Here is a 26,436-nt window from a genome sequence, read left to right as displayed (position 1 = left end):
GTGATCAACACATGCAGGTGGCAATTAATCGATCAGCAAAGACTAACTAACAATATAGAACAGATGTTTCCTGAGAGTATTCCCGTGTGCATTACTCTTCACAAAGCTTCCCAGTGATTCTTCAAACCAAATCGGGGCACCCATACTTGAGCCAAAAAAGTATGAAGAAAAAGTGCACATTAGGAGTGATGATATGATCTGGTTCTGTGGATTTAGCTTTTGAGTACAGAGTGAAAACAATAACTCGAAAAATCTCTGCTTCTGTTCCTGAAAGCAGGGCACAGAAACATGAAGGGGGAATTACTGCACTGTGTTTAAAAGCTCTGCTCTCTGCAGCTCACGTAGTAACTCAGATATTTTTTTAATGGTAAGCTATGTGCTGTACACAAAAAAGCACAGCCCCTTCTGCTTAGCAAAGTGCGCAGAATGGGATCATGATGTGCCCCTAAATGTGAAAAACACACAACACCCAAACATTTCTTGGGTTGAAGAGAAGCAATGTTTGAATTAGGAACATCACTCTCCTGGTGGAGGAAAAAAATGAATAAAGGACCTTTCAACGGACACATAGATTAACACCTCTCTGACCTAGTCCTTAAAGCATTTCTCAGAGCTTGTTTGTACAAAGAATTAACATGGGAAGCCAAAAAGCATGACTGTCGTAGAACCATCTGTACAGACTGATGACGACATGGTAATGATACTTCATTAAGCTAATTTGTAGAGGAATAATCTAAAACACAATATTTTACCTGTACTATCATATGATATTTATTATGATGAAGACCAGTTGCTAGATTGTTTATTTGCCGTGCAAATGGATTATACAAAACAAAAAGAGCTTCCTGAAAAGTGCTACAGATGGAGCAAGTGTGTGGTTTCATCAATAATAGAGTAACGAGACAGATTTAATAAATACAAAAAAACCTGCTTTAGCAATGCATGTCAAAAATTAAGTTTAAACATTCCAGATTCACTCAAAAAGATAAAAGGTTTGCATCCATCCCACCAACAATCTACAATCTGATGGTCATTGTCTGTCTTTACTTGCCATGAGCCAAAACATGTCCCTAAAACCAGCACTATGGTTTCCTCACAGAAATGATAGGAAAAAACTGTAGTACTTTCCGATAATATCAATACAATGGCAAGCCTTCCATCCACAACAAACTTGTTCATGTCTATTTCATTGGTGTACCTTAGTACGGATTCGACAAAAACTCTGAGTGCTTTCACATGAATCCAGGCGATGAAAGCTTCACTAAAATTCACTTTTAGCCATCGAACTAATGGGCCCTGTAAAAATAAAAGAACAAAGTTTAACAATACTAAATTCATAATTTACAATGTCCATCATTAATATACAATACTTTAGTTATGGATTTGTTTTGTATTCCTTACTATCTTACTAAAAGTCACCAAAAGCCTACTAGAAATGTAATGTAAAGGTTTACAGTAAATCATGAGAATATTCAAGAAGGTAAAAAGGGGGAAAAGCCATCCGATTGCCATCTCCAAGAAACAGTTATATGGTAAAACATCTTAAAAAAAGATTATGTCTATGGGGTTCACGCGTACAAGAGAGGACACCTAAGGTCCGCGCTACTCCCCTCCCACTCATACCTACGCCCAACTCTCTTCTCTATTACCTCGGTGCCCCTCCCTGCCCTTCCCCTCAGGCTGATTGAAAGAATGTTATGCTCTGACTCAATCTAGGACAACATGCTCTTATTGTTTGGTTTTGTATTCAGTATTGCTGGATTGTGCTTCTTTAATGACATACTGCATTATTATAATTTTTTGGATGCTCATCTAGATCTAAGAGCTTCTGTTGCTAAGTGTATAATATGCTGTTATAGAATCCTTGCTCACAGTCTCTAACAGCCATACTGTTCAGGAATGCTGGATGCTTCATTAAGCTTGTCTAAGTTATCTTATGTTTCTGTACAATGAAAACTGCCAAAACAAAAGCTGTTGAATTAAAAAAAATAAATCCACATTTTGATTCTACTGCCAGAATTGACCAAAAAAGCATCATGTAGCACTGCAAAAAAAGTGAAATTATTAATGTACTTTTGCACTCACACCTCTGGAGACATTGCTTTGGAAAAACATTTGTTTGGGGAAAGGGAGGCAGAAGAGGTATGAGGGTGGTGTGATGGCGTTTTAGGAGGCAGTGTGATAAAAGCATACAAATGTCTAGCAAATTAAGACGTTTTATTTACTTACTGGATGACATTTGTAGAGTCAAATTACAAAATCGTTTTTTTTTCACATCCTAGAAAACCTAGTTTTGTAGTGTGTGGAACCGTATTATCACAATTTGAAACACCCATACATGTTGTTTCCATTAAGAAGATAAAAAAAAAAAAAAACTATCATTAGTCACCATTCTGACTGGAGCAAAACTCCTCTGGAAATGGTATGACAACAAACTGTCCAGACATCAAACATGGAACACTAAGAAGGACAATAACAAAGACTAGTTCAGTTTTATCACACCTGAAAAAGCAAGCCCATTATGACTGTTCAGTGCAAACGCATGTGTTTTTTTAACACCAAATCTAACCACATCGTTATTTACGGTTGGGAATAGAAAAGCTGTGAATTGATATAGGAAATGTGTTTTAAAACACTTAAACAATAAATGCAAAATGCGTTTGTAGGAGAGGAAAGCATACATGCTGATCCCCAAAAATGTTTCCTTTTTAAAAACAGATGTATTTTATTCTAGCACCAGCCCTCCAATTATTTGTGCAATTGCATTTGAAGGCTCATAGCCATTAAGAGGAAAGAACCCACTGTACCAGAACTTAAATACTTTAAAATACATCATAGGTACCTATATTAACACAGACTATCCTCATCAATGTTAAGGACACCAGAAACATTTATTTTAAAAAGGAAACTCCCTTTTCAATGATAACGTTGACTGTTTTTCTAAATACAATACGTATTGTAAAAGTAAAATGATCCACTAGTTTAGCTCTCTTACCCTGGAAAAACGAACAAACAGGATGATATGCAAAAACCTTACTGAGCAGAAATCTGCCATTGTCACTTTGCAGGAGCCTGGCAATTTAGTGGAATGAAAATCAATTCATTTAAATGTGTGACAAAGGGTAACAATCTCTGTCAACATTTTAATTGTCTTCTACTCTCACCAGGAAGAAAGCCAAGTGCTTTATGAATCTAATTAAGATATTTATGACCGAGAACTAGGATTACAGGAAAGATATTTTAACTGCTTCTTCATAGGACCATTGTGAATTGTATAAAAAACACTGAACAGAAAACAAGGTCCATCCTTCACACAGGGCGGGGGAAAAAAACTGAAGGAAAAATATTTTAAGAAGAAATAGTAAAGAGAAGGGGCCATAATTAAATTGTACATGTTCTGCAGAGAAGCTTGACCTTTTTAAAACTTGCATAATTCTTCGGGGCACCAAGTGTATGTCTGCAAGAAAAAGCGGCAGCCCTAAAAAAGGAACTATGCATCATGTACTTATGGGAACTACATAAAGTCAAATGAGCGGACCACAACCAGAAGAACCCCAATAACGGTCCTTTCACTAATATTTGCAATACCCATACATAAACATTAACTATCAATGATTAGGTCAGGGAAAGCCACACATCAAATCCAGCTATTATTGTAATGGTATTAACCCAGCATTGCGGAACCTAAAGTGACAAGAACCATCAATAGACCCAGAGAGCAAGTATGGTGAATGGCTCCTTCCTTTAATGATCATCTAAGGACCCAAGCAGTAATGTGTCTCAATAAGTAACAAGCATCACTACTGGCCACAGTAAGTAACAAATATCAATGTGCCCAGTAACCAGGCATTAAGGAGCCTCTACAGCCCCAGGCAGCTATGAATATCAGTGGGTTCGGGACGTAGCCTGCATCAATACTGGCCACAGGCATTAGAAATCCCAGGCAGCAACAAGTCTCAATGGGCCCAGGCACTAATGAGCATCAATGACCCTAGACATTAATGAGAATCAATGGCCACAAGAAGTGATCATTATAAATGGCACTGAAAAGTAATAAGCCTCAATGACTCCAGCATTAATGAGAATCGCACCTCAATGGTCCCAGACAGAAATGAGCCTTAAGTAATGAACTCTGAAAACTAATGAATATAAAAATACTGAGCAATAACGAGCTTCAACATTCCCAGCATCAATGGCCCTAGTAAGTAATGAACAGCGATGGGTTCAAGGAGAAATGAGCTTACAAGGCCCCTCCGTAAGTAGTAGGTGCCAATAGCCCCAGAAACCAATGAGCATCAGTGGTCCCAAATAGCAAGGATCATAATAGGCCTCAAGCATCAAAGAGCATTAAAACTGAATTCAGGGAAGAATGAACATCTACACTGTACTCTGGTAGTAACAAACATCAATGGATCCAGGCAGTAATCAACATGAATGGCCACTGTTAAAACTGCCATACTATGGCAGTTTGGGAACCACACTTATGATTCTGAAATAATAATTGCAGACATTGGCCCTTGGCAATCCACCCCAGTGACATCGGCTGGCAGCAGCAGGTTTGAAGAAAGGGCGCTACTAGTAACAAACACTAGCTATACTATAAAAGAGGACGTTTTCCAGAGCTTTCCTTCTTCCGAGATATTTTTAAACCACTTTATACTCTATAATAATGACTGCTTAGACTATGCATTTATTATAGGACTTGAATATTAAATTGCAAATTGGACAGTTACTCATTTTAGTTTACAGTCTGAGTGTTGCAGCATAATTTTGAGTCCAATTCTTCCCAATTGAACAATCACAAAATAATTGCTTTTTTGCAGTATTATTCCGTATTGTGTTACTAAGGAACCCATAATCAAAGTAGATCCAGTGACAGAAAAAAACGCTTGAATGGTATATTCGAGGTAAAGGTATTAGAAACATATTGGGGGTCATTCTGACCCTGGCGGTAAAATCCGCCAGGGCCAACGACCGCGGGAGCACCGCCAACAGGCTGGCGGTGCTCCCTTGGGCATTCTGACCGCGGCGGTACAGCCGCGGTCAGAAACGGAAAACCGGCGGTGTACCGCCGGTTTTCCGCTGCCCTGGGGAATCCTCCATGGCGGCGCAGCTGGGGATTCCGACCCCCATACCGCCATCCTGTTCCTGGCGGTTTTGGCCGCCAGGAACAGGATGGCGGTATGGGGTGTCGTGGGGCCCCCATAACAGGGCCCCACCAAGATTTTCAGTGTCTGCCATGCAGACACTGAAAATCGCGACGGGTGCAACTGCACCCGTCGCACCCCTTCCACTCCGCCGGCTCCATTCGGAGCCGGCATCCTCATGGAAGGGTGTTTCCCGCTGGGCTGGCGGGCGGCCTTCTGGCGGTCGCCCGCCAGCCCAGAGGGAAACCCAGAATACCCGCGGCGGTCTTTTGACCGCGCAGCGGTATTCTGGCGGTTCCAGCCAGGCCGGCGGCTTCTGCCGCCGGCCGGGGTCAGAATGACCCCCATAGTGTTTGCAAGGATACAGTAGAGAAGTGTGCAGGCAGTGAGTTTTTCACAAGACAGACATTTCTGAAGAAAAGAGTGGTTACTTCCTAGGGACCATAAAAGTAAGGTGGCATAAGGGAAGGTGGGAAAGAACTCAAGGGTACTGAGGGAATATAAAGTTTGTTTTGTAATATTTCGCCAATGCATTATTTCACCTCTCTGCAGATGATGTTATGGCTCAGAGTTGTGACGTCTGCCTTATGGAACTATAGATGAATTCTGCATCTGACTACGCGGTTGTGTAAAGAATCTAAGGTATAGGACATTCTCTACCACACTGACTGGTGAAGCTTCCTTAGAAAGTACAACAAAATCTTAAATTATATTCTTAGTCAAAGATGAAAAAGAAAGAAATTAGCAAAAATCAATCTGCCATCATCCAAAAGGATAATCTAATCTTCCCTAATCTGACAATCTACCCCCAGGGTGTAATTTTAAATATGTTTAAGTGTACACACAAACTGCTTCTTCTTATCAGTAGAGAGCTTGGTCATCTCTTCTTTGTCTGCTTTCATCTCCTCTTCATTGTAATGGAAATCACGGACCACAAACCTACAAAAGAAGGAACTGATTATACACCAAGAAACGGTCTCATTCCAACCAATATAAGTAAAGGCATTTGTGATAATAACATTTTCCTGGATCTGCCCTTTGCATTCAATTGACAACACAGAATACGGGTCACGGCTAGCTTCTGTTTCAAATGTTTGCATTAAATCTAGAACCAATTGAAAGTGTGTGACGTTTTGCACACTGAGGAGCACAGGTCTAATTTTTCCAATTGGAACTTTTGTTTAGCCATGCAGCATGGTGCCTTGCTGTGGGCTCACGTGGATGTAAATTTATCTGCCAACTCATGCAGGTATTTAATTAACCTCACTTTCAATATAATTATGAAAGTAGTAGGGTTGTTCCTTTCTTGTTTGTGGTGGGCAATTATTTCTTGAAATCCAACCTCACGCTTAATTGTAATGATCAAGTTCATCAACACCCCTTTTGAGGGCATGTTTTCTTTTCTCCCTCCTGCCTTCTTTATGGATGGGGTAAATGAAACATATTTAGCACCATCATCATAGACTTAAAACTTCATCCCATGTGTTGACACGAGCTTTGCATTAGGAGTGTGGTCCTGTATTGGTTTTAGATCTCCTGCAGGCAATTTCGCTCTGAATTTGGGTGCATTTCTTCTGGGCTCTCCCATCTTCGAAATGCCTCTACAGCTCTTCTCCAACAGGTTTAAAAAACTCCAATTTCTTTCTTTCATATACTGAGATAAAGAGGCTTTGTGACACCTTAGCGAGACTGAACCATCACTCTCTCAGGTGGCTTTCCATATTTCTATCACTTGGCCATTTCAGGGCTTGTGGTAATACCTCAAGTTATGGTGGAGCGCACTGGGTTAACTGGCAATGCATCAAACGAAGCAGGACGCTACAGGAAAGAAATCCCACGGCCAATGCAGAATCTGTTCTTCAATTCTAGATGCTGTGGTTGGGAAATCCTTACAGTAATCATCTCCTATTCTGTCATATTGCTCGTGTCCTCTAACCACTGGGAAGGGGACTGTTACCTGAACATGTGGTTTGTAGTAGATATGCAAAACGTCTTGCAGAGTTTCTCAGATTTTAATTTTAGCCTTTAGAACTTCAAAACACAAACAAATGGGATGGGAGGTATATTTGACAGAGCATGTGGCTGTAGGCTGTGAGCGATGCAAGGTGTACAATACAAAGTCAAAATAAGGAGAACAATTCTCAGCAGGATGTACTTTTTTGAGCAGGGACAACCTGGTCCTTTTCAGAGGCATCTTTCCTGACTGGACATCATGTGAAACTTTTCTGATTGGTGCTTTACTTAGTGCCTTTGTGCTCTTTATATGCAAAGGATTTCCCCAGTTGCCCTCTAGTATTATTCCCTGAACCCAACAGTGCTGAAAATATAATCATACTCTCATAGTGAAGCTATTACGCATGCAGTATTGACACTTAACACTTTGTACATTAATCAAGTAAGGTGCATATTATGTAGCATAATTTTACCAACATACTACTGTGAGATTAAAATAATATCTTTTAATTTACGCATGAAAGTGATTTAAAACATCCTATCAGCTTCAGCAGCCATCCCTTTAACACTCCTCAACAACTCCTTAACAACATGACTTTTCCCAGAAGACCTAAACAATATATATATTTTTTTAAAGGCATACATACGCCCCCTTTAACAAATAAAAAAATAAAAAAACTCACCCTGAATAATCAAGACACCAACAACTACAAACCCATAGCAAATTGGCCATTTCTGGGCAAACTAACAGAAAGAGCAGCTTTCAACTAGATATTACAATGCACTGAAGGCAATTCAATACTTTCCGACTTCCAAACTGATTTTCGTGCAGGAGGAGGAACTGAATCGTCCTAATCTCTATCTGGGAAGACGTTAAAACCACAGTGGGCTAGAATAGAGTTGCTGAGCTTTTTCTCTTGGACCTTTCGTTGGCCTTTGACACAGTGGAGCATTCTAAACTGCTCCAAAGACTAACCATTTTAAATAATAGAAGTGCACTGTGCAATCACAGCTTTGGAGCTTTGCAGCTGTGCCTTTTCAGTTTTTTTGTAGGCAATCACTAGGGCTGCATTATTTGCCCTGATGAAGCGTGGGCAGCAGTTACAAGAGGTGGCCTTACATCAAGCATAAAAGGGAAGGGGGTGTGGCCGGCAAGATGGCCGACCGGCAGCACTAGAGGAGTGCTCCCAGCCCCGGATTCGGCATCCTCCACGATCCTGCTGCCCTGGGCCCCCGTGAACCCTGCAGATGGGTCCTGGAGTCGAGTGGAGGGGAGAGCGAGCGAGCACCAACAACCGGTGGAAGGCGTCGCGATCGCGCTGCGGGGGAGCGCATGTGAAGAGCGCCTGACCCCAAGATGGCGGCCACGATTGCTTGCACATTTTAAAAAACAGCCAAAGTCGACTGATTGAATAGGTAGTGAGGCGCAACTTAGGGGGGAGTGTCCCTGTCAGGGGGGCCCTTTAAGGTCTGGACGCCCCCCCGTACCACCCTCCTCCTCCTCCCCCCTGCATGAAGCTGGAGGTGACCCCTCCCCAAGGCGTGGAGGTCCATCATGGTGAATTGGATCCTGCAGGGTGTCGCCCCTTGACCAGCTGAGGAGGGCGCTTGGGCTGCCAGAGACGGACGGAGCGGCACTGAACGTGCGAAGGTAGCTGGGGACTGTCGTTGAGCTTGTTCTGGGGGAGTACCCCTTCTGCAGCGGTGTTTCGATTGGGTGGCCCTGTGTCGCCCGGCTCCTGGAGTGTGAGACTGGCTGGTTGTGAGACAGCCAGATTTAGCAGAGGACGATGCCTGCGCTGCTACTGCCTGTGCCAGTATTCATCCTGTAATGGTCCGGTGAGGCAGTTGGGGACAAGGCGGTGGTGCGTGGCAAGGGCACGGAGTTCGACCACTTACACTGCGCCTGGTAGTGTGGTGCACGGTATTCGCTTGTAGCAGGCACCTCATCAAGTGCGCACCATGGGAAGAGACAGAGCGAATAAGGGAAAGCAGCAAACACGGATGGATCAATACACAGCGCAGAGTGCAGGAGCGAGTCTGCAAAAAGATACCCCTGGCCCCTAGGAGAAGGGAGCGGAGCCCACGGGGGCGCAAATCCTGGCTGCTATTGAGTCATCTAGCCGGGCAACGCAAACTCAGATTGCAGCCATAGCGGTAGAAGTCAACCTGCTGAGAGCCGATTTGAGGGTAGTGGTGGAACGATCGGTGGCCACTGAGCAAAAAGTGACATGCATGCAGTCTGATGAGGACACGCTGAAGGCATCAGAGGCCATCCTTGAAGCTAAAACGCGCACACTGGAAGCGCGTGTCAAGAATGCGGAGGGTAGGGCGAGACACTGTAACCTCCGTATAGTGGGCTTACCCGAAGGAGTAGAGGGGGCGAATGTTGAGGCCTTCCTAGAGGACTGGATCCATAAATCATTGCCTGCTGCCCCATTGTTGGCTGTGTTTGTGGTGGAGCGTGCACACAGGGCCTTGGCACCGCCGCCGCCACTGGGAGCCCCTCCGCGAACGATCATAGCCAAAGTCCTTAACTATAGAGACCGAGACGCAATCTTGCAGGAGGTGCACAAATATGGAGATCCTACATTTGAGAATCACACTATCCGTTTGTGACAGCAGCTCCAGCGTCAGTCATATGTTGGTGTTAAACGTAAGCTAAAAGACCTGGGCTATACTTATATGTTGTTGTATCCAGCCAAGTTGAAGGTTCTTCATGCGGGCTGTTCACATTTCTTTCAATCTCCTGAAGCAGCGTGGGGCTGGTTGGAGTTGAATGATGGGACAGGAATGCCGGAATCCCAGTTGGGGGGGGGGGAGGGGGGTGGGGGGGGAGAGTGGTGGGAGACTCCGAGAGACAGTGAAAGTGCGAATTGCAGCGCACAGAAGTACCAGACACCATTGTGCCGCCTGTGGAAGCCGAGTGATTGTGCGCTCGGACGGTACTCTGAGTCTTGAGCGTAGGAGACAGGAGTGTGAAGAGGCTAAACTTTTGGTTCAAACTGTCACGCCGGAGGTGTCCTGGTGCTCCGGATCCCCCTGTGTCGCAAGTTGTTTGTCTCTAGAAGGGGAAGCCGAGGTCACCTGAATGATTTATTGGACCTTCCGTTATGGTTGTAGACAAGTACTTTGGTTCTGGGTCAATGCTCGGGGGTCATCCCTCTGTTGGTTCTCGTCTGGCCCTATGGCCCTCTTTCTCCAGTCTACTGCTGCCTTTAGGTGCTAGGGATGCGGAGGTCCGAGTTGGCGGTTGGTCTGGGACCGTGGCAGAGTGGTGGGCCTGTGATACCCCCCGTTGTTAATTCACTTTTTGGGAACATGTTGTGTGCGGGCCGGCCGACTAGTGAGTGTTGGGAGTGTTGCAGTGTAGTCCGGACCTGAATCTGGCTATCGAGCGGGAGCGCCAATTGTTCCCCACTTCTGGGCACTAGAAGTGATAGTGGGGTACACACACGATTGGGCAGACACTAGTTGTGGGTGGTGTTTACCCAGGGTGGGATGGGGGAGTATTATGTGGGTTCTAGTTGGTATTGGTATTCTGTTTTTGTCAATGTGAGCACTGTGGGCATTCTTTTGCTGTGAAGGCATCGGATCATCTGGTTGCACGTGGTGTTGGGGCGGGGGCTGCATGTGGGTGAGGAGGGGGCATTCGAGCACAGTAGTGGACCAGGTGGAGTGGAACAGAATATGGTGGGTACCCTGACACTCATAGTTACATGGAATGTTAGAGGATTGAATTCCTTTGTGAAGCGCTACAGAGTACACACATATCTTAAGCGGCTTGGCGTACATATTGCTCTCCTACAGGAGACACATTTGATAGAAAATGAAGCGCAAAAAGTGCAGAAGACAGTTTTATACGGCGACCTATTCCTCCTATGCTAGGGGGGTCTCTGCTTAGATTGCTCCCGGGACTCTCTTTACATTAAGAAGCCTAAAAGTGGACGTGCAAGGCCGATACATATTCTTACATAGGGTATTAGATAGCCGGGAGCTCTGTCTGTTGAATGTTTATGCCCCTAACACTGATGATGCGGGGTTCTATCATCAGCTCCAACAGGAATTAATATCTTACACTGGGATGCACATTTTGTGGGCTGGTGATTTTAATTGTGTCCTAGACGGAATCCTATATAGGGACCCGCCAAAGATGAACACTAAGTCGCACATGACTGCCAAACTGCAGACTGTTATGAGGAATTTACACTTTGTGGATGTGTGGAGGGAGATGTACCCCATCTCTAGAATATTTTCATGTTACACGCTCACCCTTGCAGCCGCCTGGATCAATTCCTCCTTGCCAATGGCAGATTGCTTGACATCCGCCGTGTTGTTTATCAGGTCCGGTTCTTATCAGACCATGCCCCTCTCCTTTTGGAATGTGAAACACAGATACCCAAGCCTGCAATCCCCCTGTGGCGTCTTTGGCCAGACCTACTGGGTGATCCCGAATATAAACAAGACCTTCAAAGTGTGCTGAATGGTTATTGTAGTACAAATTGGGGTACGGCTATGGCCCAAGGCGTCGAATGGGAGGTATTGAAAGTGGTTATCGGAGGGGAAAGCCTCAGTAAAACGTATGGTATCAGGAAGCGCTTGGACCAGGAGCTCACGCAACAGGAAGACGTATTGGCAGCCTTACAGCACCAAGTAGATAACAGCGACGCGTCCGAGTCGGATTGCCTTGAGGTGCATGGCAGAATTTTAGACCTCTGGGATAGACTGGATAATTATGTCTGCCGGAATTGTAGGCAGCGGCTGTTTTGGGAGTGGGACAGCTCGGGCGTATGTTGGCTTGGCTCCTCCGGCGGGAGCGTCCCATTCCTATCATCCAGATGCTCCACGGTCCTTCAGGAGAAAATATTTTAGGACAGCTGCGGGTGAATTTGCACCTTCGGGCTATTTATGCCACACCATGTGATGTAGGTGTGACCCGGATACGGGAGTACTTGGATGGACTTCGGATGCCGCGCCTTATGGAGGCCCAGTCGGGGGAAGTGGAAGGGGAGATGCCCTTGGACGACCTAGTGGAGGCATTGGGAGGAATGGTGTCCGGGAAAGTGCCCGGTCCTGGCGGGCTACAGTCAAATTTTACCAAATTCATCTCGCTGTGATTCTGCTGCGACTGCTGGAAATGCTTCATGAGGTGCGTAGTGAGGACCTTCTCCCGGAGAATATGCAGGAAGCACTGATAGTCATGCTACCGTAACCTGGGAAGGAAGAGGACGACCCGGGCGCCTATAGACCGTTATCCATGCTAAATGTGGATGATAAATTGTCTAAGGTTTTGGCCTCTTGTTTGAGTCGAGTGGTGGCATTTAGTACAGGGTGATCAATGCGGATTTATACCGGGGAGGGGCACCCATATGAATATACGGCGCTTAACACAAACTACACAAGACCTGCGACTCCCGCAGCCCTGGTGGGTATTGAAATGGAGAAAGCGCTTGACACCTTACCCAGAGAATACTTAAGGGAGGTGATGCGTAGGATGGGTATAGGCACCGTATTTTTCATCCTGGGTGCGTCTTTTATACACAGCCCCTCAGGCGAGAGTACGTACGGGGGCGATAGTGTCGGAGCCCTTTACTATCGAACGAGGCACATGGCAGGGGTGCCCCTTGTCGCCACTGCTGTTCACGTTGGCTATGGAACCTCTGGCCATACAACTACGGTCTGGGCTGGATAGGTGGGGCATCCGTATGAGGACAAGAACGCATATAATATCACTGTATGCAGATGATGCCCTGGTGTATGTCACAGACCCGTAAGCAAGCGCTACCCCTCTTGTTGGGTATGATGGACATTTTTGGGCAGGTGTCAGGCCTCCGAATCAATAGGCACAAAACTGTATTATTCCCAATGGCAGGTCTGTCGACGTTGGCGGCACCAGAGCTACCATGTTTGGGGCTGTCTTGGGAGACTGAGTCCTTTTCATATTTAGGCGTTCAAGTGATGCACTCCCCACAACTGCAATTTACTCTAAACATGGGAAGAGTACTGGAGGGCCTCCGCACCTCTGTTCAATTCCGGACCTCTCTCCCATTATCAGTTATGGGTAGAATCGCACTTAGTAAAATGATCGTTCTCCCCCGGTGCCTGTATGTTATGCAGAATTCACTCTGAGCTTCCTTTCTCATTATTCCGGCAGCTGGATAGATTAGTGAATCCTAGTTTGTTTTAACGGGATAACAGGAGTTAGCTTAGCCGTAGGCTTGTAAACTCGTGCCCCCGTCAACTAGTGACTTTTAACCTACTTAGCTTGCTCTGTCTTAGTCCATTTAATTATTTATTTCCTTTAAGAATGCGGCCTTGTTTATAGTTAGGCCACTTGTTATGAGTATTATTATCAGTGTCACTGCGCCAAGGCGTCAAGATCAAGCACGAAAGACAAACAAACAGTAGATGTTCACACTTAGGGATTTTCCCTCTCTATGCTTTCGAGGGATTGTTGATATTAATTGCCGTTCCAAGCATGCCTGTTATCTATTGTTTTGAATTACACCTACGTCAGGGGACCTTGTAGATCTGTATAAATACATCACACTTTAGACAGATAATCAGAGGGATTCCGACCAGAGGGCATCGCCACCATCGCTGATATCGATGCTGCAGTCGTCTTGATGCTGACCCAGTCTTCGTGTCCCTACAGAGTCTGAGATAGAGACCTCATTCCAAGGTAACGAGGGTTAGGGGCTCCTCTCATGGACACAGCTTTGGCAGATTAGGTTTAGCAAACCCAGCTCTCCTTTAGGTAGGAGGTTAGGCATATTCTCATTAGGGTATTAGGGCATATTCCATATCGTATATATATATATATATATATATTTCTTTCATATATTGCAAAAATGGTGGGGGTCTTTATAACCATGACTCTCTTCTTCACAATACTGTTGCTTGGTATATTCATTATCCTAATCATTGCAGTTCATGCAACTTATCGCAAATGGCAGTTATGTTAAATAAAAACTATTATAACTTTACTGCATCTGTCTTATTGCCTTTGTTTGTATGAGACATAATATATCTGTGAGAAAAGGGTAATTTCCGTTTAACCACGACAACCCTGAGATATCTTACTTTGAGTCCATGCATAAGCGACTGCTACAAATCACCTTTTACTATTGTGTTTCTGGTGAGGTACTGCTAGTGAGCCGGTAAGGTTTGGACAACAGTTACAACTAGTTGTAGGAAAAGACTTAGTCACCTACAAACGAAAGTACTGTCATCCTGAGACCAGCAGTCTTGCTCAGAGCAAGAGTCTAAACTACGACAAGGGCTCCGCGCCTCTGTTCAATTCCGGACCTCTCTCCCATTATCAGTTATGGGTAGAATCGCACTTAGTAAAATGATCGTTCTCCCCCGGTGCCTGTATGTTATGCAGAATTCACTCTGTGAGCTTCCTTTCTCATTATTCCGGCAGCTGGATAGATTACTATTACCTCTAGTCTGGGTGGGCAAAAGATGCAGAGTCCACATGGAACTCCTGAAATTGGGCCTGGCTAGTGGGGGTCTGGGACTGCCAGACCTCTACCTATGTTACCTAGCGGGGTTACTACAGTATGCAGTCCGGTAGTGGGAGGACACTCCTAATTGGGAAAAGGGTTTGTTAACTGGCTCTGTCTGTGTGGAGTGTCTCCAGCATATGCTAATGGGGGGCTTTAGGGTTCCACAGGGTGCCCCCTATTTGGTAGAACAGGTGTCGAGAGCTTGGGAGAGTGCGGTTGTGCGGGTTCTACGCAGTGCCCCGTACGCATGCCTGCTTCCACTATGGTGGATCCGGCCCTTTACCAAGGCCGCTGAGGTGATGGATTTTGCGAAGTGGCGCGCAGGGGGTTGTAATAATCCGGGTGACTTATACCACAATGGCACGTTTATTACAAGGGAAGAAGCGGAGTCCCTGTTTGGAGTAGGTCGGGAGCAGTTCCTACAGTATGGAAACATTTGTGGACGGCCAGAGAGATTTGGGCCACCATTTCCAGAGGAGCCAGCTGAATACCACCTCATGGTGACTCCTCTTGACCCTGGAGGTGACCGCGGTCTCCCGTCCCGAACTTATAAAGCTTTCACAGGTGACAGGCTAACTGGGATGCAGAGAAGCAGGGGCTGCTGGGAAACTGACCTGGGAGTAGCACTCACGGATGGGGAATGGAATAGAGCCTGTTCACTGGTGCAAGATGCGACTAGCAATGCTCAATTTAAGTTGACACACTTCTATTACTTGCATAGAGCATACCTGACACCTCAACGCCTGCATAGAATATGCCCCCAAGACCTGACAGCTGTGGCCGTTGTGGGGTGCCGTCGGCTTCATTTGATCATATGGCATGGGTCTGTAGATCTGTCCAATCCTTTTGGCGTTAGGAAGTGGAGGCACTCATGGAGGTCACGGCTGTGCGAGTGCAGGTAGCAATGAAACACTATTTGCTGGGCCTACTCCCTGTCCCTAAGAAGGGTCATAAGATGGCATATAGAATTGCACAGCTGGGGCTTATCTTGGCAAAGAGGTGTATTGCGATCGGATGGGCTAGCCCGCACCCCCGCTGCGTGCTGATTGGCTGAGGTACTTGGCTGAATGGGCCTCCGCAGAGGAGTGTCACCTGCAAAGGGTTCAAGTGGATGAACATGTTGACTGTGACTTGGAGCTCTGGAGTGCCATGATTAATGAGTTATCTGGTGTGCGGGAGAGTGAGGGGGAAGACCCCTTAACAGACGCTTCCACTTACTGAACTCTGGACATAGTTAGACCACTCAAGGAATGAGGGTGAGGTTATAGAGGCATAGCTGTGAGGTTTGAGGTTTCATGGTTGGTGTGTCTGCAGGTTTGGCTTTTTAAGTGGGGATTGTCATGAGTGGACTGCCTCCTCATCCTTGTTCCCGATTTGTATATAGACTGTTGTTCAGTTGCCCCCCCTCCCCCCATCCCCCCGGCCACGCATGTGTGATACCTTCAATGTTGTATGGGCACTGTTGCACTATCTTCTGTTCTGCTCACTATATTCACAGTGTTCTGTTTGTTTGCAAGTTAATGTTTTGAAATGCACTGCACTGAATATGTATTGGTTGGCGCCACTAATCAATGTACCTACTGCGTTTGTGGTGGTTGGTTCGACCTTGTTTAGTACCATAAATGTTTTATTTCTCTATGCTCACTAGGTCAGAGAACAATGTGTGAACTCTGGTGGGTGGGGGTGGGGGTCTCGAACTGGTACTGCCATTGGGTGGTCGGCGGACTGTAATTTTCCTTAAATGTAATCTGCTATAATGTAGTGCATAGTTATATGTGTTCTTTTATATGCATAAATAAACAATTTAAAAAAAACAAAAAACAAAAAAGGGAAGACTAGTCCATTCTGTTTAAAAAGAAAGATTTGAGAGGACTGACAATCAAGCCAGACCTAAAATCCATGTAGATCAGTGTAGCCCCCCTGGGCATCTCATGACATTAGACCACGTGCATATGATAATTATTTCTCTCACTTTTTTAAAAACATTTTTTTTAGGACTTTTGTCCTGGGGACCACAGCAGCATAGTGAGGCCATGGCAGACTATCCTACTCTGAAAGCAGTCCTGTAGTGTGTAGCCAGCCGGAGAAATATCAAAGTGGAGAATGGCCAGTTGATCCCAGAGTGAACTTGTTGCCTTCCATTTACTTCTACCTCCCTTTACCACTACCCAATCCCTAACCCCTAAAATGACCCTTACTTCCCTTTATCACTATCCTCATCTAAACTATTTTTTTAAAAGTTTTAATAAAAAAAATACTTAGCTGTGTTCTAAAGGCATGCGTGGTAAGGGTACAAATACCTGTGTGGTGAAAGCTGCCTGGGAAGGCACTGTGTGACAAAGACTGTGTTGTAAAGGCTGTTCCAATTAAAATGTTATTGACTTTCCTAAAACCTTTTCAGCATCAATGAGCAACACTGCCTTTGTCATAACGTTTCATAATAAGCAGAGCAGATCTAAGGCATCGGACATAATACTTTCCAGTGCATCAACCACGCCTATAGCTTGTCACCGTAACCAACTCGGCTGTTCCACAAGGCAAGGCAACCATCAGGCACACATTAATAACATTAGAAAGGTACACAAAATTACAGTTAGCTAAGCAAAACAGAGTTTCTTCTAATAGGGCCTAACGAGGATTCTCACAGAGCAAACCTTCTATATGCACAGTCTGTCACAAAGGTTAACCAACATTAAAACCATTGCCTACTACAGTAATCTCTGCAATTTCATGTTAGAAAATATCTATCTGTAAGGCTTTCATATAGAGTAATGGCAATCCATCCTTAAAAGCCTAGTAAATTTAGCATGTGCTTTTCACAATAAATATGCCCAACCTAGTACCTTTTATCATAACATTTCATAATAAACAGATCAGGACTACAGCCATGATCACTGGCTTGCAGCCACAGCAAACTCAGTCATACTATATTGAGTAGAAGCTTTGCAAATGCTAAAAAATGCAAGACAAGCAATCTTTTTAGTGGAAGTACACAAATTCGGCACAAGCAAATCCTGTACTCAGGGTCACCAAAATGTGGCTGGAGCCTAAACCTCCATCTCAGTAACACTCGGAAAGCTCTTTCTTGTTGATTACATGAGATAAAGTGGTGTTTGCACAATCAAGCCAGAACTAAAATCCATGTAGATTAGTGTAGCCCCCCTGGTTATCCCATACTGCTCTCATATACAAAACTGCATTCTGAAGTGTTAAGCTAATAAGGGAAGTGGAGGGTGCCAGGATTGTAATATATTCCTCATGACTTCCCTCCTCCCATCTGTGCTGCTGCCAGAGAAAAACAAACAGTGTAACTTATCTAGTTGTCCAAGACATTTTAACAGCATTACAGTGTTGTGTGTACCACCCTGAAAATTCAAGCTCAGGCAGCCTAAGCTGCTGGCTAAGGTAGCTGAACAAAATAAGCACACCTGCGTAGAGGAGAAGCACTTTTTCTGTGGAAGCACCCAACTTCTGCCCAATCAAAACACCTACTTCTGGCTACCAATATGTGGGCGGAGCCAATGCCCATCTCTGTAGCACTCCTAAAAGTTATTTTTTAGGTTGATCACATTATGTCTGGTGACTCATACGCTGTTAAGCCAGGCCTAAAATGGAGAGCAGTACAGGTTAAGCAAGAGGTACCTGTGAAGAAAGATGTTCAAAAGATTTCACACATTTCCTAAAACTGGCTGGACAAATTCAAACTACTGTATGATGACTGAGAAATGTCTATGAGATAGGGATGAGGCAAAGAGTCTAGACTGTTGGAAAGAATTACCTAAATATGATGGCCTGATTTAGATGTACTATTCAAAGACGGACTGGCATTACAAGTTGCACTGGGAAAGTAATACCATTTTGTTTAGAAATAGTTCAGCAGGTTGTAAATAGAATAAAAGAGACATCATATCTATGCATTTGTCATCCATCATAAACACACTAAGACTTGTATATAAAGACTTATTTATGGCAGAAGTTCATTGTTCATAATAATCAATACCTATATCATTAAAAAATGAAATACGGTGGAGAAGAGCCTGCTGGTAGTCGCAATGGCCATCTTTCCTCAGGCTCTACGCAAGATGTGGCCCTGCAGTGGAAAAGCTGAGGGCTCTTTTTACTAGAGAAGATGATCAAGTTGCTTGGACCAATCAGAGATTCAGTTAATACTGCCATAACATAAGCAGTCTCAAGGGTAGAGGTATATTGGAGCTGGGAGAATATCATCACTGGACAGTGCAGATTACAAGATGGTGCTGGCAACGTAAAGTTACCTCTAAGCTCCCAGCCCATTTGTGAGAAGAACCTACCAATATCTTCAGGTAAACAGCAGCTAAACAGGGTCTGTTCACATAGTGGAGGCAGGTTAAAAAGAAGAGTACATAACATGGCTGAAAAAAACACACTTAGGAGAATTAAGAAGGGTTTCTTTCAATCCTGAACAGAGAAAGAAAAGAGCAGCTGGAGAAGACTGGGCGAAGCCTGTAAAGGACCTTGTTGCACGACAACAGAATAAGATGGTGGTGTTGGATTAAATTTTAAAGTAGCTTGACATCGTTAAGAAAGTGTCTCTGGTTGTAGATGCTATGTTACTGAGTTCTGAAAAAGTGTAGCGTGGACTCAGTTGTTGAAGTGGTGGGCTCAAAGCTTTTGCAACTGGATAGCAGAGTGGATCAAGCAAAGGAAGCAAAAAGAAAAAATTGAGAGTATTTTAATAGGAGTCTATTAGAGGCGATGCTAGTTTTAGATAGGAGACTTGAAAATATGACATGAAGTGCTCATATCAGAGTTTTGGATTACCTAGCCCTTGCTGTGAAGGTGTCACTGAAGGAGGAAATTAGTCTTATTGTGCAACACCCTGTGTCCCCATCCTTTGGAGGCCATACATTGTTAAAGGAAGTGTACAGGTTGCATCCAGATACACAAACATACAAGATGCAAAGGAGGGGATGCACTTACTACAAAGTTTGACCTGAGCAAGTAAGTGCATATTTGATAATATGTTCCATTTGTGATAGAGACTATGGAATCTATGGTTAAATTTTAGTCGCTGCAAGGACAGAAAACTCATGTGACATACAAAATATGCATTTAGAGGAAAAATAACACTTACTTGTTTTCCCTGGCTTTATGTCGGAAGTCATCCACTGCCTTCCTGAATAACGTCACGCTGCATAGGTAACTATCTTGGTCTTCACAAAGAATGCTTTACACAAACAGAGAAAAATAAATAATTTATTAAAGGTGCACAGGGAGGAAATGGCAGGTCACTCACTAAACGTGACAGATAAAATATCTAATATCACAGAAATACCATTATACTTTGTGATCAGCTATGCCAGAGGAATGCTGAGGCAGAACTACAGCCAACAACGTAATTCAGCTATGAATCGGACATGCCTCAGATTCTAATAGTAGACCACAGATGTTGCCAATGTCACCCTCTAAATGGAGCTCGGTATTTGCTTGCTACAGCGGTTTCTTCTGCCACAGGATTCACTACAAATCAACCTCAGGGGCACTGGCAAAGAGCCATAAAAGGAATAACTTCTATGTATTCATACAGCCCAAACCCTACTGTCTAACAATATGGTCTTCATTTTCAGAAGCTACCAATCAAGCAGACAAACTGCCCAACAGAGGCTCATGGAGTTTTGGGATTGTATGTTCTAATAGCAGTCAATAGTCAACCCAAAGCCAGGGCTCATTATGTTGATCCATAGAGTGGAAAGTATCAATAAAGAAACCAGAGGTAGGACACCCAGTCAATGTAGGTCTACACGACAGTATTATGATGGGTATTTCATACTAATGACAGCGTGCTAGGGATATTCCTCCGAGTATAAATGTGATTGATATTTCATAATGCCCCTTGGATTTGTCAGTACCTCATGGCAAAGTATTCTGAACAGAATACCATGACTTGCTCTGTGTTCTTTGTTTGTGCAATTCCATCTGCCATGTTCATGGAGCAATATTTGAATAGGCATAATTTTATAGCCTATTAATGAAATCTTCTCAGTCCGCTAACAGTCAACATCTAATGGAGTATATAGATTAGCATCACTATCTAGAACAATATTTTTTTTTGTTTGTAATCTTTTTATTGAAAGCTTAAGGCAAAGCACAACAAAGTATGACATGTCTTCACTGAGAAATCACAATAATGCATTAAGCAGGACATTGCACAGCAGTTAGACATAACATGGCACCAGTAATGGCTCACAGTAATAGATAAAGGAGATGCAAAAAAGGCATGCAAGAGAATCTCCCGCAATAGACAGAAACATGGCGCAACAGGTTCATGTCAATGCTTTCAACAATGAGCTCCAGAACATGAGTCGTATTGTGCCAGCAGTATTCGAGGTGTCCCTACTTAGAACGGACGAGGGGGGGGGCTTCTCTTGTCAAGGTAGGCATTCAAAACCAATTTATTCAGAGAGCTTCAACGTCTTAAGCTTCGGTGGACTAAAGAAAATGAAATCCAGTCGGAACAAATAACGTAGTAATGGGCGCCATACACACTGGAACTTGGTGTCAGTCTTGGGCAAGTTATGGGAAAGCTGCTCCATTGCAATTACGTGCAAAAAAAAAAAACACTGAGCGACGGGAGGCGCCTCCTTTTTCCATGCCAGTGCCAGGAGCTGCCGGGCAGCACTGAGCATATGGCAGATAAGCCTCCATCGGTGTGTGTCATTGCTTCTAAAGTGAGGGGTCGGCTGCCTAGTATAATTGAGGTAGGAGGCAGGAAGTAGGTACCCCCACGAAGCCCTGGATGTGTTCCAGAATTTCCTTTCAGTATGAGGTTAAGAGGTTGTAGGACCACCAGATGTGACAAATCCCTGGGCGCCTCCACATTACCAGCAGAGGGGAGATGTGGAGGGGTATGTAGTGAAGGGGCAAATCTGTATGTAATGCCATTGAAACATGAGTTTATAGGCGGTTTCCTACTGGGAAAGCCTCCTGTAAGTTTTAGGTATATCGCGTCACAGGGCTTCCCACTGCGTAGGCAAGATGCCTTGTGTACTGCTAGTCTGACAGTGAGTTTGGTATGTGTGAGGTCATAAGGGGTTCGGGGGGGGGGGACTGGTTGACTGTTGGAAGCGCCTGGTAGGTAATGAAAGGGGTTGCAGGAGTTAGTAGCCCCCGAACTGTTGGAAGAGTGCGTCGTTGAATGATGCAGCTGACACTATTAAGGTCTTCGAGTTTCAGGGAGGTGATAGTCGGCCTTGCAAGGTTCAAAAGATGTAATTGAGGCTCCCACAAAGAGGTTCCTTAGTGCACTAGAGTCCCCGCCTTCCAGCTAGGAAATGAGTGAGGGTCAGGTGTTTGGGTGAAGTCTGGCCTGTGAGCAATCAGTGTGTTGGGGGAGGCAAAGGTAGAGAGTCCCCTCTTGAGTTTTAATTAGTCCAATATTTTGAGATCTGTCCTAGTAGGGGTGGCTATATAGGCACTATGTGGTCTGGCATGTCTGCGTAGCCAGGCTAAATCCCAAAGGGGTCGATAAGCCACTGCCTGATCCGTGAGAAACCAGTGACTCAATCTTGCGGACCACCAATTCAGAAATGTAGCATAGCTGATTAGCCCAGTAGTACATGCCAAGATATGTAGAGGAGTTTCCGGCGTGGGAAGTCTTCTGGGACGGATCACCTGAGAGTCAACCAGTTAGCCTGTGACCAGGAGGATAGCGTAATGGTTAGATTAAGGCCCAAGTATCTAATCATGCGAGAGGCCCATTGAAATGGCGCTAGTTCTTGTAGAGCAGGGAGATCCTACTTGGCTATGGTAATTTTGAGTGCAAAGGACTTGATCATAATGACTTTGAACCTGGACACTGCTTCAAGAGCAGCGAGGCTCTCAACGACAGCCAGAAGAGAAGTGTCTGGTTGAGAGGCAGTAACTAAGAGATCATCTGCAAAAAGGCTCATCTTATGAGCTCGGCCCCCCGAAAGGGATGCCCACAATCTCAATAGTGTGTTGGATGCTGATGGCTAAGGGCGTGACCGATATGGCGAAGAGAAGTGGCGACAACGGCACCCCAGTCGGGAGCCCCTGAAAATGCAGATGGGGCCCATATTGTGCCTGTTGACAGCGAGAGAGGCTGTTGGAGAAAAACAGTAGGTCATAATTTTAACTATCATGCCCAGTCCCCGGGCCTATATTGCCTAAAATCGCTTGGAGGAAGGTCCAGTTCATCCTGTCGAATGCCTTTTTCACTTCAGGCAAGAGAAGGCATGCCAGGATGTTGTGGTAGTGGAACTTTTCAACTAAGTGTGCAGTCCAGCATATGTTGTCTGCACCCTGTTGCAGATGAACCCCACCTGATCAGGGTCTATAATGCCTGCAAGATAGCGATCCAGTGTGGTGGCTAGTATCTTCATGAATATCTTAGCATCCTGTTAAGAAGAGCAGTGGGGCAATAGAATGAGCACTCTGTAAGATCCTTTCCTGGTTTGAGTACAAGAGATATCTCCGCCCCCACCATGGTGGGTGTGAGGCCCGTATTCTGGGTAAAGGAATTGAACAGAGTATTGCAGACTAAAAAGGAGCACTCTGTAGAAAGTGAGTTTTCCCCCAAGTGGCAGTGGCCTTACCATTCAATGCAGTTCCTCAAGGGTAACTGGGGCATCGAGTAGCTCTGTGTGTTGGGGATAAATGGGATCCAAGTTGCAGGTTTCCAGATACGCATTGGTCAGGGTCTGGGAAGCGTCATCTTGTGTGAGGAGAGTTTGATAGTATTCATGGGATGCCCACTGTTTATCCTTTTCATAGGTCGCCCAGCCTGTGTCCCCGACCAAAGTTGGGTAATATGTACTTTAGCTTATATTTGGTGGAGTTTGAACGCCAACAAGAAGCCTACTTTATTCACCACTTCATATATAACGGAGCGATCTGCCCTATTAGTTCTGTGCGCTCTAATCTGGCCTGGCAGAATTGCTAGCTGCGTTTTGTTGCTCCTAGCGGGAGTCATGTGATCCTGCCTCTCTAAGGCTTTGATATCAGCTGCCAGGCCCTACTCCACCAGTCTGCCCTCCCTCCTCCTGGCAACAGCAATAGTGGAGATCACCCCACTGATGATAGCCTTGAACTCATTCTAGAGTGTGTGCAGCGAAGTGTCCAGGAGACCACTGAGCTTAAAATATTAGCCTATCCCCTTGCGCATCTTGGCTGCATCCACCGGGCCTCAGAGGAGTTGTGGGGGTAAGTGCCATCATGGTGGACCCCTACTAGGATGGGCATTACTGGATCAAACGAGTTCGACATGAGCTTGGTCAGAGATAGAGATGGTCGCTATGTCAAAGTCACTGAGAAGAGAATGAGTATGGAAGAGGTGGTCAATTTGTGAGTATGATGCATGGACATAGGAGTACAACAAGTAGTCATACACATCCGAGTGCCTATAGCGCAAGCGTCTATGAGCCCCAAGTCTGTGAGGTTGCACTTAGGATGAGCAGACATTGTTCCAGTGCCCTAATATGCTACCTTGCTTATCTCTGGGTCTGACTCCCACACCAAGCTAAAGTCACCGTCCACTATAATGTTGCCCTCCACTCTGCTAGCTGAACCCGCAGTTTGTACTCGAGACTGGGGTCCTGTGGGTGATAGGGAGAGTAAATTTTGAGCAGCTGTTTGACCCTGAGCATGTGCAGCTTCAGAAAGTGTCCATCCTTACCCCTCACCACTTTCAGGGATGGTGGAGCAGAAGCCTGCCTTGCATAAGACATCCACTCACAGTGTTTTAGTAGGAACATGTGCCCAATAGTGTAGAGGATATCTCAGATGGGCCACTGGTGGCTATCCGCCCTCATGAGGTGAGTATCCAGAAGGAGGACAATGTCCGGGTCCTGTTGTAAAATGTATCTCCATACCTGTTTGCGTTTGCTAGGTGAGTTGAGACCACAAACACTTAAAGAGAGCAAATTATAGTGTGTAGTTGCGCCCTTGGTACAGAGGGGAGCACGTTTCTATCATGGTGAAGAGGGAGCACCTGATGGGATGTGGCTGGCAGGGGACAAGAGATCTTGTGCATGGACTTGGTCCTGCCCTGAGAGCGAGGAATGCTGAGGCTGCTGAGACCGTGGGAGAAGTTTCGCCATTAAAGGACAACAAGTGAGGTGGACGAGATGCATGCCTACCAACGTGATATGCATTATGTGGTGCGTGAAAATCTGGTGCAGCACTCTCTATAGACAACTGACTAAAAAGGGGAAAGGAAACAATAAAAACAAAAAACACAACGGGCCAAGAGAACCCGGAGGTGGAGGGGTGTTTGATCACAAGGAGTGTTCCGTGTCTCAACATGTGATAATGGCTAGAATGCTATCTGGAACACCATGGCTTCAGTCTACAGTTGCTGGAGTTCCGGAGGCCACAGTAAAGAACCCCTCTCCCACTGATGCAGAGTGGTTCCCAAGTTTCAACGGGCCACTGGTGGATGGGGTTGGAGAGGAATCTTTCCCATTGTTCTGTAGGTGATTGATGTTGCGCTTGGTCTCCTAGGATGCGGTCTCCTTTTGTTTTTTGGCTGGTCAACGGGGTTGCACCGTGCTCCACATGGGGTGCAGTCCTTCTCTAAGCCATGTGTTTGTGTTTGGCTGGGTCTCTGCCAGAGAGGTCAACCGAAATCCCCAGCAAGTATTTCGCCTCTGCCAAGGAACGCAGGGATCATTTACCTCCCCTTGGGAACATGAGGGCAAAGAGGTGCTCCTACTGATAATAAAGCCCAACTCCCTCAGCTTATCATTGATCAGTTTGAAGTCAGACGCCTGCGCAGTGTAACCGGACAGAGGACCTGGAAGGCTGAATGGTATGCCCTTGAAACACCAAGTCTGCCTTACTTCTGGAGACCAGTAGAATACCATCCTTTTTCATAAAGAAGTGGACTTGTGTTAGGATGTCAGGGTTTGAGTTGTGGCATCTAGACGCAGAGTCCACCTAATGGGCCCTATCCAGGTCCAGTGCAGAGGATTTCGCATCACCTCGGATTGTCGGTAGGAGCTTGACTGTGAAGGCCATCACATTGTTTCCTTTCACTTTCTTAATGACATCTTGGATGCGTATAGTGTTCTGGTGGCTTCTGTTTTCCAGGTATTCCTGCTTGGCTTGTAATTTAATCTGTTGATGCTCAAGTGTTACTACTCTGCATTATAGTAGCTCTTGATACTCTGAGCTGGCATTACCAGTGCGTTCCAAGTCATCCACATGCCCACTTATCTCAGAGACATCAAGTCAAATGTCTTGGATATAAAATTTAAAGTCTGCTTTAAGTAAGTCGATTTTAGAGCAGATGCAGATCTCCTATACGAGGTGGCCTGTATAGTCCTGTTCAATAGCCACTGGTACTGAGGCTCCATGTGCGACTGTTGCAGTTTTGTTCACTGACTCTGTGTGTGCGTGCATGTGTTTTTTGGGGGGGAGGATCTTGAGAGGGTACAACACAGGGTGGATGTGAGGCGTGGCATGCTGCTGCAATGCGCAGGCAATAATCGCAGGGGTCCCAGGACAGCCCCTCCACCGGTCTCGTGCATAGGTGGTTAGCTTCCTAGGCACAGGGCCATCCACAAGCGACAAGGAGGCAGGTGTACCCCAGGTGTACCCCAGTAGAAGAGCCCACCACCTCCGTGGGACTTTGGCAACAGATCAGCTACTGTAGCACGGCTCCCCACCTGTCGTCTGTGTCTCCCCCTTGAAACTGCCTCCCAGCTGGTAGGCCTTATATAGGGGAAGAATAATCTCCAGTTCAGTTCCAAATAATGTCAAGGCTCCCAGAGCTATGAATTCAGTACTCATTGAGTTTCTCAGGTTCCCTCCCTCTTCCATCATGC

General features: G+C 45.3%; 1 protein-coding gene across 2 annotated transcripts in view; it reads right to left on the bottom strand.

The window, feature by feature from the left end:
- ATP6V1C1 (ATPase H+ transporting V1 subunit C1) overlaps window positions 1–26,436 on the bottom strand; it is a 360,600-nt gene that overhangs the window by 122,504 nt on the left and 211,660 nt on the right. For both annotated transcript variants that reach the window (XM_069220590.1, XM_069220591.1), the window contains 3 exons: window positions 19,725–19,817; window positions 5,993–6,086; window positions 1,199–1,296 (listed from right to left, as the gene is read on the bottom strand). In XM_069220590.1, the coding sequence (XP_069076691.1) occupies window positions 1,199–1,296; window positions 5,993–6,086; window positions 19,725–19,817 (285 nt within the window). The remainder of the gene's footprint in view (window positions 1–1,198; window positions 1,297–5,992; window positions 6,087–19,724; window positions 19,818–26,436) is intronic.

The sequence above is a fragment of the Pleurodeles waltl genome, chromosome 2_2 (assembly GCF_031143425.1).
Source record: "Pleurodeles waltl isolate 20211129_DDA chromosome 2_2, aPleWal1.hap1.20221129, whole genome shotgun sequence".
Lineage (NCBI taxonomy): Eukaryota > Metazoa > Chordata > Amphibia > Caudata > Salamandridae > Pleurodeles > Pleurodeles waltl.
The sequence above is the reverse complement of the archived record's forward strand: the minus strand, read 5'-3'. Positions and strand labels throughout refer to the sequence as shown.